Here is a 15,613-nt window from a genome sequence, read left to right on the forward strand (position 1 = left end):
AAAATTGTAATTTGTTTCTAACTCCGGATTTTATATTTTCTACAGGAAAGCTCAGCCGAAAATAACGTTCACCATTTTCATGCAACTATTCATTCTAGGCCTTCTCGGGTTGTTACTTATTCAATGTCTCTATTTAACTACGTTTCCTTTGGAAAAAATACAAAGAAAGAGAGTTAACATTTTATACGATAAACAAATTTTACAGGCCGGTGATCGACCAAAACTTCTACTATATGGGGTTGAAATATACGTCGCCCACGTTCTCGTGCGCCATGAGTAACATGCTTCCGGCCATGACCTTTATCTTAGCCGTTTTATTTCGGTACGTAAATAAGTTCACAAATTTATATTTCTAAGCGTAATTTGTGGTTTTAAACGGTAAAAAAATTAATTCAAAAAAACACTACGTACTAATTGTGATAATAGGATGGAGATGTTGGACGNAATTTTTTCTTCATCATGACATTATTTAATTTCTTATTCACCAATAAAAAGATAAAATTGTAATTTGTTTCTAACTCCGGATTTTATATTTTCTACAGGAAAGCTCAGCCGAAAATAACGTTCACCATTTTCATGCAACTATTCATTCTAGGCCTTCTCGGGTTGTTACTTATTCAATGTCTCTATTTAACTACGTTTCCTTTGGAAAAAATACAAAGAAAGAGAGTTAACATTTTATACGATAAACAAATTTTACAGGCCGGTGATCGACCAAAACTTCTACTATATGGGGTTGAAATATACGTCGCCCACGTTCTCGTGCGCCATGAGTAACATGCTTCCGGCCATGACCTTTATCTTAGCCGTTTTATTTCGGTACGTAAATAAGTTCACAAATTTATATTTCTAAGCGTAATTTGTGGTTTTAAACGGTAAAAAAATTAATTCAAAAAAACACTACGTACTAATTGTGATAATAGGATGGAGATGTTGGACGTGAAGAAACTGTGGTGTCAAGCGAAAATAGGCGGAACGGTGGTAACAGTGGGCGGAGCGATGGTGATGACACTTTACAAGGGACCTATCGTTGAGCTGTTTTGGACCAAGTATATGCACCTTCAAGACAATGAGACGGCGTCGTCTAAGAGCTCAAGTGATAAGGATTTTCTCAAAGGATCCATCCTCCTCATCTTAGCAACACTCGCATGGGCATCCCTCTTCGTCCTACAGGTATGTACGCACATAAAGAGAAAAATTGAGTAAAAACTCGAGATTCTCTTTAGTATTGCTTTTTTGTGTTTACGTCAAAAGAACAATTTTACAATTATATATTCGCTCTTTTTCTAATATATGGTTTGGTTTATGTGACTAGGCAAGAATACTAAAGACGTACGCGAAGCATCAACTTTCTCTAACAACACTAATTTGCTTCATCGGAACAATACAAGCAGTAGCAGTGACGTTTGTGATGGAACACAACCCTTCTGCTTGGAGAATTGGTTGGGACATGAACCTTCTTGCCGCCGCTTACTCTGTAATATTATTAGCTTCTCTAAACTTTTCATATGCGATCACTCTATTTTTTATTTACTAAATCTAATAGATTAATGACTAATTATATTAGGGGATTGTGGCATCAAGTATCTCATACTATGTGCAAGGGATAGTGATGAAGAAAAGAGGACCTGTGTTTGCTACTGCCTTTAGTCCTTTAATGATGGTTATTGTTGCTGTCATGGGTTCTTTTGTCTTGGCAGAAAAGATATTCCTTGGAGGGTAAAAATTCTACTTCTGCCTATTTTTCTCCTTGATCTCCATGCATAGTTATGATGAATATCTCACTTAAGGCTTTGTTGGAAACTGTACAATCCATGTGATATATACAAGTAAAGTATACCAGCTAAACCGAGTTAACCAAACCAAATTATTTACATAACCAATAGGCTTATCAATTGTTTGCGTCATGCAGGGTGATTGGTGCAGTACTGATTGTAATTGGATTGTATGCGGTCTTATGGGGAAAGCAAAAGGAGAATCAAGTGACAATATGTGAACCCACCAAGACTGAATTGAACAGTAAAATAACTGAGGATGTGGAAGCTAATGGAACTGAAATGAAAATCTTGGAAGGTGATCATAACTCTATGCTCTCTACGATTGTGATCAGCGTACCACTATCGGAAACACCTTTGAAGAAGACTATTCAAGAGCCATGAAGATTGCACTTTATGTATGTTACGAGGAGAAAAATAAAACTAAAGGCTGTCTGTTTAAGTCGAATCAGTATTTTTGTCTTTTAATTTTGAACTATATATATGTGAGAGGGATGTGAAACCGTAAAGAGTTACAAAATAATACGAAGGCTTTCAACCATATTGAGGATTTGTCACCAAATATCAATTGCTTTACTATACTGCTCGTAAATGACATATGTATACTTATTATCTGGACCGCTTCGTCCCCTTGGAGAGCATCCAATGTAAGGAACAGAGTAATCCACACTTTAAAAACTATTTTTGAAGCATGTGCAAAGTAAATTTAACGTCATCAAAACGAGAAATTTGATAATTAAATACTATAATTATTCAATTTCTCTTCAAATTTTTTTATTTTTCTTATTTGAATATGGTACCAAATAAATTACTTTTATATTGCTATATTTCACTTACGTAGAATGAAAAGGAACAAAAATAAAAGAGGGAAAACCTTATTCCCAAAATAAAAGTTGAGATCCCAAAATCAAAGCACAGAAATCTGTACAAAGATGTGATTTCCTATGAAGTACTGTATGAAACTATGAAGTACGTTTAAAAGTTGAGTGAGCTAGGCTAAATGTAGATCCAAAGGCTGATCATATAAGTCACAATCGCAGACTCATGCAACAAAATAAAAAATAATCCAAAGTTTTTTCATAAAAGCGTTAGAAAAATTTACGACTTTTATTGAGCTTTCAAATTCAATTTTAAGTATAACAAATTTTAAATTAATTTCATCAAATCTCGAAACATAAAGGAGGGAGCTAAACAAGAAAAGGTGATTAACCAACCCTTCACCTGATTTGAAAGGCAAGTGGGACCAAATCGGACAATGGAGTGGCTAGCCTAGACGGAGCCGGTGAGTTCCTACAAAGAGGACACGTAGCACTAGTCCGGAGCCACTCATCAACACAATCAGTATGGAAGCAGTGGTTACATTCCGGTATACACCGAACCGGTTCCCTAGCCTCGTAATCACATAAACATATCGAACATGGGCCGTTGTTGGGCCTCGGTAATCTCCGGCTATCTCCCAACACTATCCTTGGATATGACTCTATCACCGGCCGGTCTAGACCGAGTTTCACCACAGCCGCGGGCGACGGCCATTCAAGAACTCCGTCACTCGTCATAGCTTCATCTCTTCCTGTAGATTTTGACCTTATGCAGATGTATGAAGCCAGCATTATGAAGGAAATGAGAACCAAGATGCTTACGGCAATGGCGATGCCATAGCCTAGCCCAACCCCACTGGCCGGAGGACTTATCGGAGACATATATATATTGAGAGTAAAGAGAGTGAGAGCTAGAGAGAGAGTAGATCAAAAGGTGGAAATAAGAAGAAGAGATCGGTTAGTAGTAGAAGGGGACAAGTTTGACGTAGTCCGCGGGAAAGCAATTAAATGGTCCTGCACAACAATTAATTTTTCTCACACATGTATATTATAGATTGGTTATGAAATTATGTAATACTCTTCCAAAATCTTTCCATCTTCTTGTATTAATTATAATGGACCATTGACTCTTGATTATTTTTTAGAGATTCTATTTGAAGGTTTTAATATTTTAGCGCGGAAACCGACAAAATAAACTAGTACTAGTAGTAGTCCTTGAAGTTAGTGTTTAACTATAACATCAATTGTACAACCATTTTTATTTGGACCTGGAAAAATGCCTATGTTGCCTATGCCCTAAGACGGGCTTGTGTACATAACATATCTTTTGGTGTGTGTACGAATTTCCAGCGACGATCACTAATTCAGTTGTAAATTTATCTTATCAATTAGATCTTGAAGTTCTTAACACGAAAGAAAAGAGTAGTTTTATCTTTTACTATCCCATAATCCACCTTAATTAGCCAAAGCTCTTTCACTAAAACAAGTTGAAATTGGCCACGTATATAAAGCTTTAGAAGTAAATGTCAACTGAAATGTTTCTTCTTCGCCTTCATCTAGGCACCAAATAAACTATTTTGTCAAGGGCCAAAAGCAAACCCATTACGAAAGATCTAGATAGCCGAAATCATTTCCTTACCTCTATACTTGTCTTCCGGACCCGGTCCTTCAACTTAATTGATTCACCCATTACCCCTTTCAGAAAAGGGAACAAGGCTTTTTACAAAAAGGTTAATGATTCATGTTTTTGTGAAAAACTGTGGCCTCATTAAGAAATTGTGGAATCAGTTTTTTTTTCGCGGGATTTCACATAATCACTTTCTTTTCTTCTTCTTTTTTGAGGAAAAAATGTAAATCGCATTCCAAGATATTTCATAATCACATTTTAAGCTACATTTTTTTTTGTTTTTTTTTTTTTCAAATTACTTCCAAACGGTTATTTGATTATCTCATACAAGAGTATGAAGTAATTGTATAGCTCACAAATCTAGTTATTTACTTTATTTTTGTCGGTGAAAGATCTAAATAGGCGAAATCACAAATCTAGTTATATATCATTCATATAATGTTATATCCAGTATAGTACCACTTCTGAATCTAATATCTCATACAATCAAATCGGTATTGCACTTCGAGTCACATTATCATTCAGGACTTATATTAATTTTTACCTTGTCAACTTGTTCATATACATATAACATATGTGCGTACGTGTTCTTCAGATTCTATATTGAAGGAGCGTGAGTAATGAAGTGAACGGAGTGGCAATCGAATAACCGTATCACATACGATTTTGGGCCCTTTGTGATCAGCCCAATCTTTGCATAAACACATTTTGTTGAATATATAAATACTTTTTAAAAAGGAATAATCACAAAATACACTAACCATGTTCTATTTTGTCAAAAGTTCATCACAAAATACACTAACCATGTTCTATTTTATATATCATGTGGGAGACAAGTATATTTTTCCTTATTATACGCTGCCCATCAATAACTAATAATACCCCACAGGAGTAGTGGAAATCTCAAGAAAAGTAACTTTTTGCACTATCGGAAGAGTAAAGAAACAGACGAATAAATTACATTATTGGCCGACACCAGTTTTTTACAAACAAAAAGAAAAGAGTAATAATGGCATGCTTACAAAATAAGGTGTAATAACTAAACCAGCACCGAAGTTTTAACCGGTCTGCATTATTGGAGCTTCTGCAAGAAACAAGAGCAACAATTCTCTATTTTAGATGGTTCTGAAGTGGTTATAGTGATTGACAATCACAGTCACTCTTTCTAAATTGATTTTTGGATATTTGACTGCATAACCCACTTTTTTATTCAGAAAAACAAATATGTATACAATTTGAGATAATATCTCGGCTTGAATTGGGAGAATATTCTCTTCGAAAATACGGTATGGTTAAGAGATAATTAAATAAATTATGGAAAAGATCTCGGATCAATATCTTAGATTTTTTTCCCTCTAAAGAGACACTGAGAATACACTATACACTCCCCAAAAATCATTCTAAGATCACATAGGTCAAAATTTACAGAGTTTAGAAAGGTAGCAACTAGCAACTAAATAAATAAACAAAATTTTAGAACTCTGCAACTGCTTTTATCTCATGTACAGTGTAACGTTGTTGAAGGTCCGATCCAACTCTCGAAGGCAGGACTGAGGAAAGGAAGAGACGAAACAAAATCTTGAAGAGCTAGATGTACGGTTGAAATTGGTTGTTCCAAACCGGTGATTGCTGTATACTGAAAAAGCGTTTTTCCCAACGGATCGGGCAATTAGGTTAAGGATAATGTTTTAGATATGCTCTCTAACAATTATTATTGTTCTTACTTCTTATAGACAGTCCAACAAAAAAAGATGTTCCTGCGAAGACCTAAACCAAGACAAAAACATTTTTTAATAAGTCAAAATTTCTGCAATGTATTAGCTTCAAATGTTTGCAACTAGAAACCCAAAAACAAAATTAAACACTAATAGAGTATAGCTTTATCACCCTGAAACCCAACCACATAAAATCAAACATGCCACTATATACACTCTATCAAATACCAAAACCATTTCCCTTCCAACCTAATCTTTTTCAAGAATGAAAAATTTGTGTATTATGAAGATTTAGCAAAATCCTACATCACATTATTTTACGGTGTTTATGAACTAACAAACAATAATTATATTCCCTTGTTATGGAAAATTTAACTATTATGAAAATTGATAGATTAAATAAATAATCTCTTCCAACAAAAATACTAGAGCGTTTTAACTTAACCTTTGTTACCCCGCCTGATTCGAATTTAAAACCTAACAAACCGGAAATAGTCCTTGATTTGTATCATATAATTGATATAGTTTAATATAGGTTTGATTTTATGTGGTTGGTCATTTTCTAGCTCAGACCACTATATATACCCTCTCATGCCAACCCCATTTAATATCCCATCCAACACAAATTAAAAGCACATAATACAATGTCTAGTCTTGTTTTTTTCCTCCAACTTCTTTTCATCGTCCCATTAGCACTTGGGTTAAACCACCCAAACTGTGACCTGACCAAGACTCAAGACCAAGGCTCCACCCTAAGAATCTTCCACATAGACAGCCCTTGCTCCCCTTTCAAATCATCATCCCCACTCTCATGGGAAGCGCGTGTGCTGAAGACGCTGGCTCAAGACCAGGCACGTCTCCAGTACTTGGGCAACCTCGTCGCCAAGAGATCTGTTGTTCCCATCGCCTCAGGGCGTCAAATGTTGCAGAGCACCACATACATTGTCAAGGCTTTGATCGGAACTCCGGCTCAGTCACTGCTCCTAGCAATGGACACCAGCAGTGACGTGGCTTGGATTCCTTGCTCAGGCTGCGCTGGATGTCCTTCTAACACAGCCTTTTCTCCCGCCAAGTCCACCTCCTTCAAGAACGTTAGCTGCAGCGCTCCTCAGTGTAAACAGGTATAATCTGTACTACAATACATAACTGATAACACACCTACGCCTACTGCCTACACATATAATAAATATGTTTTTGGAATGTTTTTTGATTAATCAATTATATTCTCACAATTACATTATAACATTATTAATGAACAGGACGTCATATTAAAAAGAATAGAAAAAGTATCTAGCTCATGAGTATGGCACACATAGTATATTATATTGTAGTCAAACTTTAATATTAGTAACCTGCGATTTGTTTTCATCTTAAAAATTGGAGCATGAGAATATTATTGCTGNTTAAAAGCACATAATACAATGTCTAGTCTTGTTTTTTTCCTCCAACTTCTTTTCATCGTCCCATTAGCACTTGGGTTAAACCACCCAAACTGTGACCTGACCAAGACTCAAGACCAAGGCTCCACCCTAAGAATCTTCCACATAGACAGCCCTTGCTCCCCTTTCAAATCATCATCCCCACTCTCATGGGAAGCGCGTGTGCTGAAGACGCTGGCTCAAGACCAGGCACGTCTCCAGTACTTGGGCAACCTCGTCGCCAAGAGATCTGTTGTTCCCATCGCCTCAGGGCGTCAAATGTTGCAGAGCACCACATACATTGTCAAGGCTTTGATCGGAACTCCGGCTCAGTCACTGCTCCTAGCAATGGACACCAGCAGTGACGTGGCTTGGATTCCTTGCTCAGGCTGCGCTGGATGTCCTTCTAACACAGCCTTTTCTCCCGCCAAGTCCACCTCCTTCAAGAACGTTAGCTGCAGCGCTCCTCAGTGTAAACAGGTATAATCTGTACTACAATACATAACTGATAACACACCTACGCCTACTGCCTACACATATAATAAATATGTTTTTGGAATGTTTTTTGATTAATCAATTATATTCTCACAATTACATTATAACATTATTAATGAACAGGACGTCATATTAAAAAGAATAGAAAAAGTATCTAGCTCATGAGTATGGCACACATAGTATATTATATTGTAGTCAAACTTTAATATTAGTAACCTGCGATTTGTTTTCATCTTAAAAATTGGAGCATGAGAATATTATTGCTGTCCTCAAATGAACACAGTAGCAGATCTAGACTTTAGTTAATCAATATATGAATGAAAAAGGACAGTCTCTATTTTATTACGTGAAACAAGTTTTTACAGAGAGTAGGTCCCACGTGGTTATAATTGACAACTCCACCCACATTCCAAAATAACGTTCACGGGTTATTACAGAACCACTCAAAACTCGACCGACACGATAGTCACACTACAGTTGCACTGCACTAAGTTATTGACATTCACGTGAACACTTGTTGCAGGTTCCGAACCCCACGTGCGGAGGACGCGCGTGCTCGTTCAACCTCACTTACGGAAGCTCCTCCATTGCGGCTAACCTCTCCCAGGACACGATCCGCCTCGCCTCCGACCCGATCAAAGCCTTTACATTCGGATGCGTCAACAAAGTCACCGGTGGAAGCACCATCCCACCGCCACAAGGCTTGTTGNACGTCTCCAGTACTTGGGCAACCTCGTCGCCAAGAGATCTGTTGTTCCCATCGCCTCAGGGCGTCAAATGTTGCAGAGCACCACATACATTGTCAAGGCTTTGATCGGAACTCCGGCTCAGTCACTGCTCCTAGCAATGGACACCAGCAGTGACGTGGCTTGGATTCCTTGCTCAGGCTGCGCTGGATGTCCTTCTAACACAGCCTTTTCTCCCGCCAAGTCCACCTCCTTCAAGAACGTTAGCTGCAGCGCTCCTCAGTGTAAACAGGTATAATCTGTACTACAATACATAACTGATAACACACCTACGCCTACTGCCTACACATATAATAAATATGTTTTTGGAATGTTTTTTGATTAATCAATTATATTCTCACAATTACATTATAACATTATTAATGAACAGGACGTCATATTAAAAAGAATAGAAAAAGTATCTAGCTCATGAGTATGGCACACATAGTATATTATATTGTAGTCAAACTTTAATATTAGTAACCTGCGATTTGTTTTCATCTTAAAAATTGGAGCATGAGAATATTATTGCTGTCCTCAAATGAACACAGTAGCAGATCTAGACTTTAGTTAATCAATATATGAATGAAAAAGGACAGTCTCTATTTTATTACGTGAAAAAAGTTTTTACAGAGAGTAGGTCCCACGTGGTTATAATTGACAACCCCACCCACATTCCAAAATAACGTTCACGGGTTATTACAGAACCACTCAAAACTCGACCGACACGATGGTCACACTACACTTGCACTGCACTAAGTCACTATTAACATTCACGTGAACACTTGTTTGCAGGTTCCGAACCCCACGTGCGGAGGACGCGCGTGCTCGTTCAACCTCACTTACGGAAGCTCCTCCATTGCGGCTAACCTCTCCCAGGACACGATCCGCCTCGCCTCCGACCCGATCAAAGCCTTTACATTCGGATGCGTCAACAAAGTCACCGGTGGAAGCACCATCCCACCGCCACAAGGCTTGTTGGGCTTGGGTCGAGGCCCACTCTCACTCATGTCACAGGCTCAGTCCATTTACAAGTCCACTTTCTCTTACTGTTTGCCAAGTTTCAGGTCTCTGACCTTCTCCGGTTCGCTCAGACTCGGTCCTACCTCCCAGCCCCTGCGCGTGAAGTACACTCCACTTCTTAAAAACCCTAGAAGGTCTTCTCTGTATTACGTCAACCTCGTCGCCATCCGCGTCGGTCGGAAAGTCGTCGATTTACCTCCGGCAGCTATTGCTTTTAATCCTACTACCGGCGCTGGAACCATCTTTGACTCTGGTATTTAATTACTCTTCCCCGGTTTGATTTGTTTGGTTTATTAACGGTTTTATTATGCTGATACAATTTCACATTGGTACAAAAAATTAAAATTACTAGTACATTAATAAAATATTTATAAATACTCCGTAAACAATAAACAATTTAATCTTGAGTTATTGGCTTCGGTTTAGTTCATTAATGTGTTTTATTTGTGTTTTGGTTTGGCGTTTAATTGGTTATATAGTACTATTCATAATTTGATTTAATAATTTGATGTGTAGGGACTGTGTACACGCGGCTGGCTAAACCAGTATACGAGGCAGTGAGGAACGAGTTCAGGAAGCGCGTGAAGCCCCATACCGCCGTAGTTACGTCACTCGGAGGTTTCGACACGTGCTACACAGGGCAAGTCACGGTGCCGACGATAACATTCATGTTCAAGGGAGTGAACATGACGATGCCGGCTGATAACCTGATGTTACACAGCACCGCCGGGAGCACGTCGTGCCTGGCCATAGCCGCAGCGCCGGAAAACGTAAACTCTGTCGTCAATGTCATCGCGAGCATGCAGCAGCAGAACTACCGTGTCCTCATCGACGTTCCCAATGGACGGCTCGGTTTGGCACGTGAACGATGCTCTTAGAAAGATGAATGAGACAATAAGAGCCTACTCATATTTATGCAGAGACTTGTTTGTTTGTGTTTATTTGTGTGTTTCATTTTTGTCCTTTCTCTTGTTGTTTGCTTCACCAGTATTAGAGGGCGGTGGTGGTGTGTAGCATTTGTGCTATGCTATCTAGTCATTTTTATGGTTTTTAAATTGTTCTTGAATTCTCTAGAGATTCGGGTCGTCTTAACTAATCAAATAATGAAACTATGTATTTGGTCCTTAAATTACGGTATGCAACTTAAAAACAAAAAATTATCGCACTGATCAACATTTAAAGGATATTCTCGCGATTGTTACTCAGAAAAAGCGCGCGGCAGTTTCATTCAGCTCATGGTTTTCAAAAGGATCCCACACTCTAAAGCTTATATAGGGCTGTGTGGCTTTGTAAATTATGTATACGACAACGACATTTAAGTTTTTTGTTAAAACACATAAACATGGTTAAAACCTGAGTGTCATATCGGTCACCTAAAAAAAAGTGCCACACACTTGGTGCACTCCATTATGAGGATATTTGTTTTAATTTGTATACATTTCCTTTATCCCACAAAGGGAAAGTGTGTAATCTGAACCCCACATGCTCATGATACAACACAATGGATAGTGGCTAAGCAGTAAGCACTACCCCATAAGGTCTAGCTGTAATGATTAAACTATGGTAAACTGAATTTAGTAAAAATTTTAAATGAACTAATTAAAAGTGGAAGAAGAAAAATAAAAGAAAAGAGATACCACATTTTTAAAGAAAAGACACAAGGTCTATTAACTACAATTACTATGAAAAAAAAAAATAATAGACCGGTTTAATCACATTGTGATGAATTAAGGTTGGTTCGGTTCGGTAATCTATATAATAATAGCAATCTCTATAAATACGAAAAACAGTTGTATCTTTTCGTTATACCTTTTCATAAAATATTTTATTTATCAACAAAAAATTCTATGGTTGCGTTTTTTAAAAAGTTGCATCTCTTGAATATAAAGTTGTATCTTTTACAAATATTTGTGTCTATTCAAATGTTCACATCTTTAGAAATATATATATATATATATATGTTCTTCTTTTGTGAAAATTCGATACTTTCTTTTCAATTCACAAGTACACATCTTTAAAAATTTATATATTTGTTTTTATTTTACATAATTTTCAAATTTCTTATTGAATAATGATTTTTCATAAATCTGAATAAATGCAAAGAATAGTTGCATCATTTATACATTTTCATAAATATTTTATTTATTTATTTTTAGACAGACTCTTCTAGTATCAGTGGTGGAGGTAGAGAAGGATTATGGGTGTCATGACACCCATAAAATTATAAATTTTAGCTTAATTTTATTATAATAATTAATTGGCACATGTCTAAGTACCCTGTTGACACGCCTATGAAATTTTGTTGACACCCATCAAATAAAAATATAACTCATTAACTCTCGTTACTTGCGTGGTTCTTTCATATATCATTTTCTACTAAGTTTTTTATATAATTTAAAGATATTAACATATGATTAATGAACTTTTTTAACAAACTGTTGGGTCTACGGTTGTCTATTTACAAAATTTGCATCAGTCGAATGTAAAGGTGTGTCTCTTATAAAGAATTGTGTCTATTAAAATATTCACATCTTTAGATATCTATATATTTGTTCCTTTTTAAGAAATCTTTAAACATCTATATATAAGTTCTTCTATTATGAAATTTTCAAACTTTCTTTTCAATTCAAAGGTACACATCTTAAAAAATTTATATATTTGTTTTTATTTTAGAAAATAATCAAACTTTCTATTCAACACAGATTTTTTCATAAATCTGAATAAATGCAGATAACAATTGCATCTTTTCGTTATACATTTTCATCAAATATTTTATTAATTTATTTTTTGACAGAAACTTTTACGGTTGCATCTCCTTAAAAATTTATGTCTCTTAATAATATGATGAATCAAAATAATTTGAAATTCAATTTCAATATCATTATCTACTCTATAAATTATTTATCAACATACATAATTTTAACAATGATGTAAAAATGACTTCTCATCACTGTGAGAAATCTATTGCAATTTTGATTTATTTTATGAATTGTTATACTCCCTATGTCTCTAATAGATTGATGTTTTGACCATTTCACATATACTAAGAAAAAATTAAATTATATATATAAGTTAATTTATAATTACTTTTTGGTAGAAAGAGAAAATATAAACCTTAGATAACATGTCATGTGGAGAAATATATAAAGTAAAAAAAAATAGTATCTTAATGTACAACATTAATCATTTAGGAACAAGAAAAATATTAAAACATCAATCTATTAGAGACAGATGAAGTAAATATTAATTATATTCAGTATCTGAGTAAAATTCTTCATAAACTATGAATTTTTATTTATTAAAATATATTAAACTAAATTATTCTAACCTATTTAATTGAATCATTGCAACACATTTGCTATATTTAATATTTAAGATCACATCACTTGGAGTAAATCTTCATAAATTATTATTTACTAGATTTTAATTACAAAAATATAATTAAATGAATTATTACAACCTTTTTAAAAAAACCACGACAAAATTTAGTTTATTTGATGAACCATTAAAGCTTTCGATTTCTATTGTGAACTCTTTGCAACTTTTGGAAAATTTGATATTTATGGTTGTGTCTATGATACTAAAATATAATTAAATAATTGTTTGTTGTCTTTTAATTGAATTAAAGTTATTTGTCAAAAAAACTGCAACTTTTGGTTTATTTTTTAATCGTATATTTCTGTTTTGATTATTTATATTTATAACCGTTTAACATTTTCTTTTATAAAATGTCATATTTTCATTACAACTCTTCTTTATGTTTCTTTTTTTAGATATGTGGATCTGAGTACATTAAATTTTATTTAAAAAATACAATTATCTATCATATGTTTATAGTACTAATCATTATTTATATAATCATAAAGATTTTTTTAATCATATGTCTATAGCATTAATTATTATTTATTTAATTACATGTGAAGGTAACATTATTTTTAAGAATATTTATCAATTAATATATAAACAAAGTTTTAAAAATTTGTACATTTTGACATTATTATTAATTATCTTTATAAAAATAATTAATTAAATAAATTTGTAATAACTATTTGATTAAAATGAACTCCCCCGCGATATTGCGGGGGCACAATACCTAGTAAAAATAATAATTTTGTGGGTTTGGCAGTTACACGCGTAGTAAGGCTAGTGAAAAAGCCCACCACACACAGCTTTCGTCTCTCTCTTTATCTTCTTCTCTGTTTCTGAGAAAGATAGAACAAACAAACAAACCCAAGAATCTTCTCCGAACCTGACTGATCAAACCATGTCGAACGTTTTGCTATCCCCAAACGGCTACGTCTTTGCATCCCCCAAACCTCTTGTCAGATTCCTCAATCCAAAGTCCGGTGGACGGAAACTTCTCGTCTCCGTCGTCAGAGCTTCTTCCGATGATGCTGATTGTAATGCCGAAGAATGTGCTCCCGAGAAAGAGGTAGGTAACTCAATCCCTTCTCTTTTAACAAGAAGCTTTGAATCTGTATCTGCTTCGTTCTTTGCTATTGGGTTCTTACAAAGAGTCAGCCTTTTCCTATAAGATTTTAGTATTTAAGTCTCCAAGACTGGTTACTTAGTGAAACCTTCAATAGAATTGGTGTTTATGAGAATTGAAGTTATTACAAAAAGTGGGTTTCTTTTTTACAATTGAAGTGATGTTATTGATGGGGGTTTGGTGGCTGAAACACACAACAGGTTGGAACTGTGAGTATGGAATGGTTAGCTGGAGAGAAGACTAAAGTGGTGGGAACATTCCCACCTCGGAAGCCTCGTGGTTGGACTGGCTATGTTGAGAAAGATACTGCTGGTCAGACTAATGTTTACTCTATTGAGGTTGGTACCTCTTTCATTCTCCCATCTATCTATCCCCACTGTTTTAGGAGGTTATCTGTATTTCCTAGTAAGTTTCAGACTTTAGTACATGTTAGGGAAACAGTGAGACTCATCCAAAACTGATTAGAATTTGGATGGATATATAGCGATATAGGTTTTCAATTGAGAGAATAAAGCTTCAAACTTTGCTGAGGAAAGGGTTGTTATGTTTTTGTGATATGCATTAGAATGTAGTGGATGCATAACAACAACAAGAAATTTAGGGGTCTTTGACCAGTTAGCTTGTTTTGTGAGCCTTTTGGAAATCTCTTCAACAAATTTGCAAGATACATTTGGCTCTTTCTTTGAGTTTGATCTTAGGTTCTTCACTGCAATTGCTGAATCAAGGATAAGAAAGAAAATTATGCTTCTTGATCTTATCAGTTTGGTGTTATATTTGGTCTCCTTTGATATATATTATTTTTTTGGGTGTTTCCTTTTTATTTGTTTCATTATTCTGTCAAAGATCTTCACTTCCACGGAAGATGCATTAGCTTTAGACAAAAGATGTCATGAAATCTTGCATCTTCTTGAGATGGGACTCTTGATCTAATACTATTGGCTTTTTCTTATTGGCTCAATTCTATTGCTTTTTGCTGATGAATAGCTTTTCTTGTCACTTTAGCCTGCAGTATATGTTGCAGAGAGCGCGATAAGCTCAGGTACTGCAGGATCTTCATCTGATGGGGCTGAGAACACAGCAGCAATCGTAGCAGGCATTGCCCTTATCGCAATCGCTTCAGCTTCCTCTATACTCCTCCAAGTCGGCAAAGAGCCCCCGTCTCGACCAAAACCAGTGGATTACAGTGGTCCGTCTCTTAGCTACTACATCAACAAGTTCAAGACTTCAGAAATTCTTGCCCCCTCCGTCATAGACGCTCCGCCAGTGGCCGAGCAAGAAACCTCACTACCAGAAACTCCACCGGTGGCTCAGCAAGAACCCTCACTGCCGGAAACTATGGCCAGTGACGCTCAGCCGGAGGCGTCTTCTGTTCCAACAAGTAGTGCCTCTTAGGGGGCTACCATAGGATTATATATGTTGTGTAAAGATGAGATGAAGCATAGACCAATATCATGCATTCTGTTAATATTCGGATATATATGTATACACTCTTCTCTATGAGTTGGTGATTTAATCAAATTTAAAATCC

General features: G+C 35.8%; 4 protein-coding genes across 7 annotated transcripts in view; 3 read left to right on the plus strand and 1 right to left on the minus strand.

Annotated features, from left to right (window-relative positions):
- The window catches only part of LOC104708399 (WAT1-related protein At5g07050), a 3,615-nt gene extending 1,356 nt beyond the window's left edge, over positions 1-2,259 (plus strand). Inside the window, exons 4-7 of the mRNA XM_010424959.2 lie at positions 924-1,173; positions 1,316-1,477; positions 1,568-1,719; positions 1,913-2,259. Of these exons, the coding sequence (XP_010423261.1) occupies positions 924-1,173; positions 1,316-1,477; positions 1,568-1,719; positions 1,913-2,159 (811 nt within the window). The 3' untranslated portion in view covers positions 2,160-2,259. The remainder of the gene's footprint in view (positions 1-923; positions 1,174-1,315; positions 1,478-1,567; positions 1,720-1,912) is intronic.
- LOC104708400 (putative RING-H2 finger protein ATL69) lies at positions 2,904-3,597 on the minus strand. Its single transcript, XM_010424960.2, has one exon. The coding sequence runs from the start codon at positions 3,473-3,475 to the stop codon at positions 2,993-2,995; it is 483 nt and encodes a 160-aa protein (XP_010423262.1). The 5' UTR covers positions 3,476-3,597; the 3' UTR covers positions 2,904-2,992.
- On the plus strand, positions 6,527-10,725 carry LOC104708401 (aspartyl protease AED3-like). 4 transcript variants are annotated; one of them, XM_010424962.2, is made up of 4 exons: positions 6,527-7,056; positions 8,372-8,549; positions 9,547-9,849; positions 10,113-10,725. In XM_010424962.2, exons 1-4 carry the CDS (start codon positions 6,580-6,582, stop codon positions 10,472-10,474), a joined length of 1,320 nt encoding a protein of 439 aa, XP_010423264.1. In that variant the 5' UTR covers positions 6,527-6,579; the 3' UTR covers positions 10,475-10,725. The 4 variants fall into 4 exon arrangements, with proteins under 4 accessions (XP_010423264.1, XP_019084478.1, XP_010423263.1 ...); XM_019228933.1 differs by lacking the exon at positions 8,372-8,549 and adding an exon at positions 8,595-8,826 and having other exon boundaries at positions 6,529-6,824; positions 9,369-9,849; XM_010424961.1 differs by lacking the exon at positions 6,527-7,056 and adding an exon at positions 7,345-7,833.
- LOC104708402 lies at positions 13,747-15,613 on the plus strand. Its single transcript, XM_010424964.2, has 3 exons — positions 13,747-14,028; positions 14,286-14,423; positions 15,088-15,613. Exons 1-3 carry the CDS (start codon positions 13,861-13,863, stop codon positions 15,475-15,477), a joined length of 696 nt encoding a protein of 231 aa, XP_010423266.1. The 5' UTR covers positions 13,747-13,860; the 3' UTR covers positions 15,478-15,613.

This window comes from Camelina sativa, chromosome 8, assembly GCF_000633955.1.
Source record: "Camelina sativa cultivar DH55 chromosome 8, Cs, whole genome shotgun sequence".
NCBI lineage: Eukaryota > Viridiplantae > Streptophyta > Magnoliopsida > Brassicales > Brassicaceae > Camelina > Camelina sativa.

Excerpts from the sequence above, each read along its gene's own strand:
- LOC104708400 (XM_010424960.2), bottom strand. The coding sequence starts at position 3,475 with ATGTCTCCGATAAGTCCTCCGGCCAGTGGGGTTGGGCTAGGCTATGGC.
- LOC104708401 (XM_010424962.2), top strand. The coding sequence starts at position 6,580 with ATGTCTAGTCTTGTTTTTTTCCTCCAACTTCTTTTCATCGTCCCATTA. Across the intron at positions 7,057-8,371 it reads GCGCTCCTCAGTGTAAACAG|GTTCCGAACCCCACGTGCGG; the intron begins GTATAATCTGTA and ends CACTTGTTGCAG. Across the intron at positions 9,850-10,112 it reads TGGAACCATCTTTGACTCTG|GGACTGTGTACACGCGGCTG; the intron begins GTATTTAATTAC and ends TTTGATGTGTAG.
- LOC104708402 (XM_010424964.2), top strand. The coding sequence starts at position 13,861 with ATGTCGAACGTTTTGCTATCCCCAAACGGCTACGTCTTTGCATCCCCC. Across the intron at positions 14,029-14,285 it reads AATGTGCTCCCGAGAAAGAG|GTTGGAACTGTGAGTATGGA; the intron begins GTAGGTAACTCA and ends AACACACAACAG. Across the intron at positions 14,424-15,087 it reads CTAATGTTTACTCTATTGAG|CCTGCAGTATATGTTGCAGA; the intron begins GTTGGTACCTCT and ends TTGTCACTTTAG.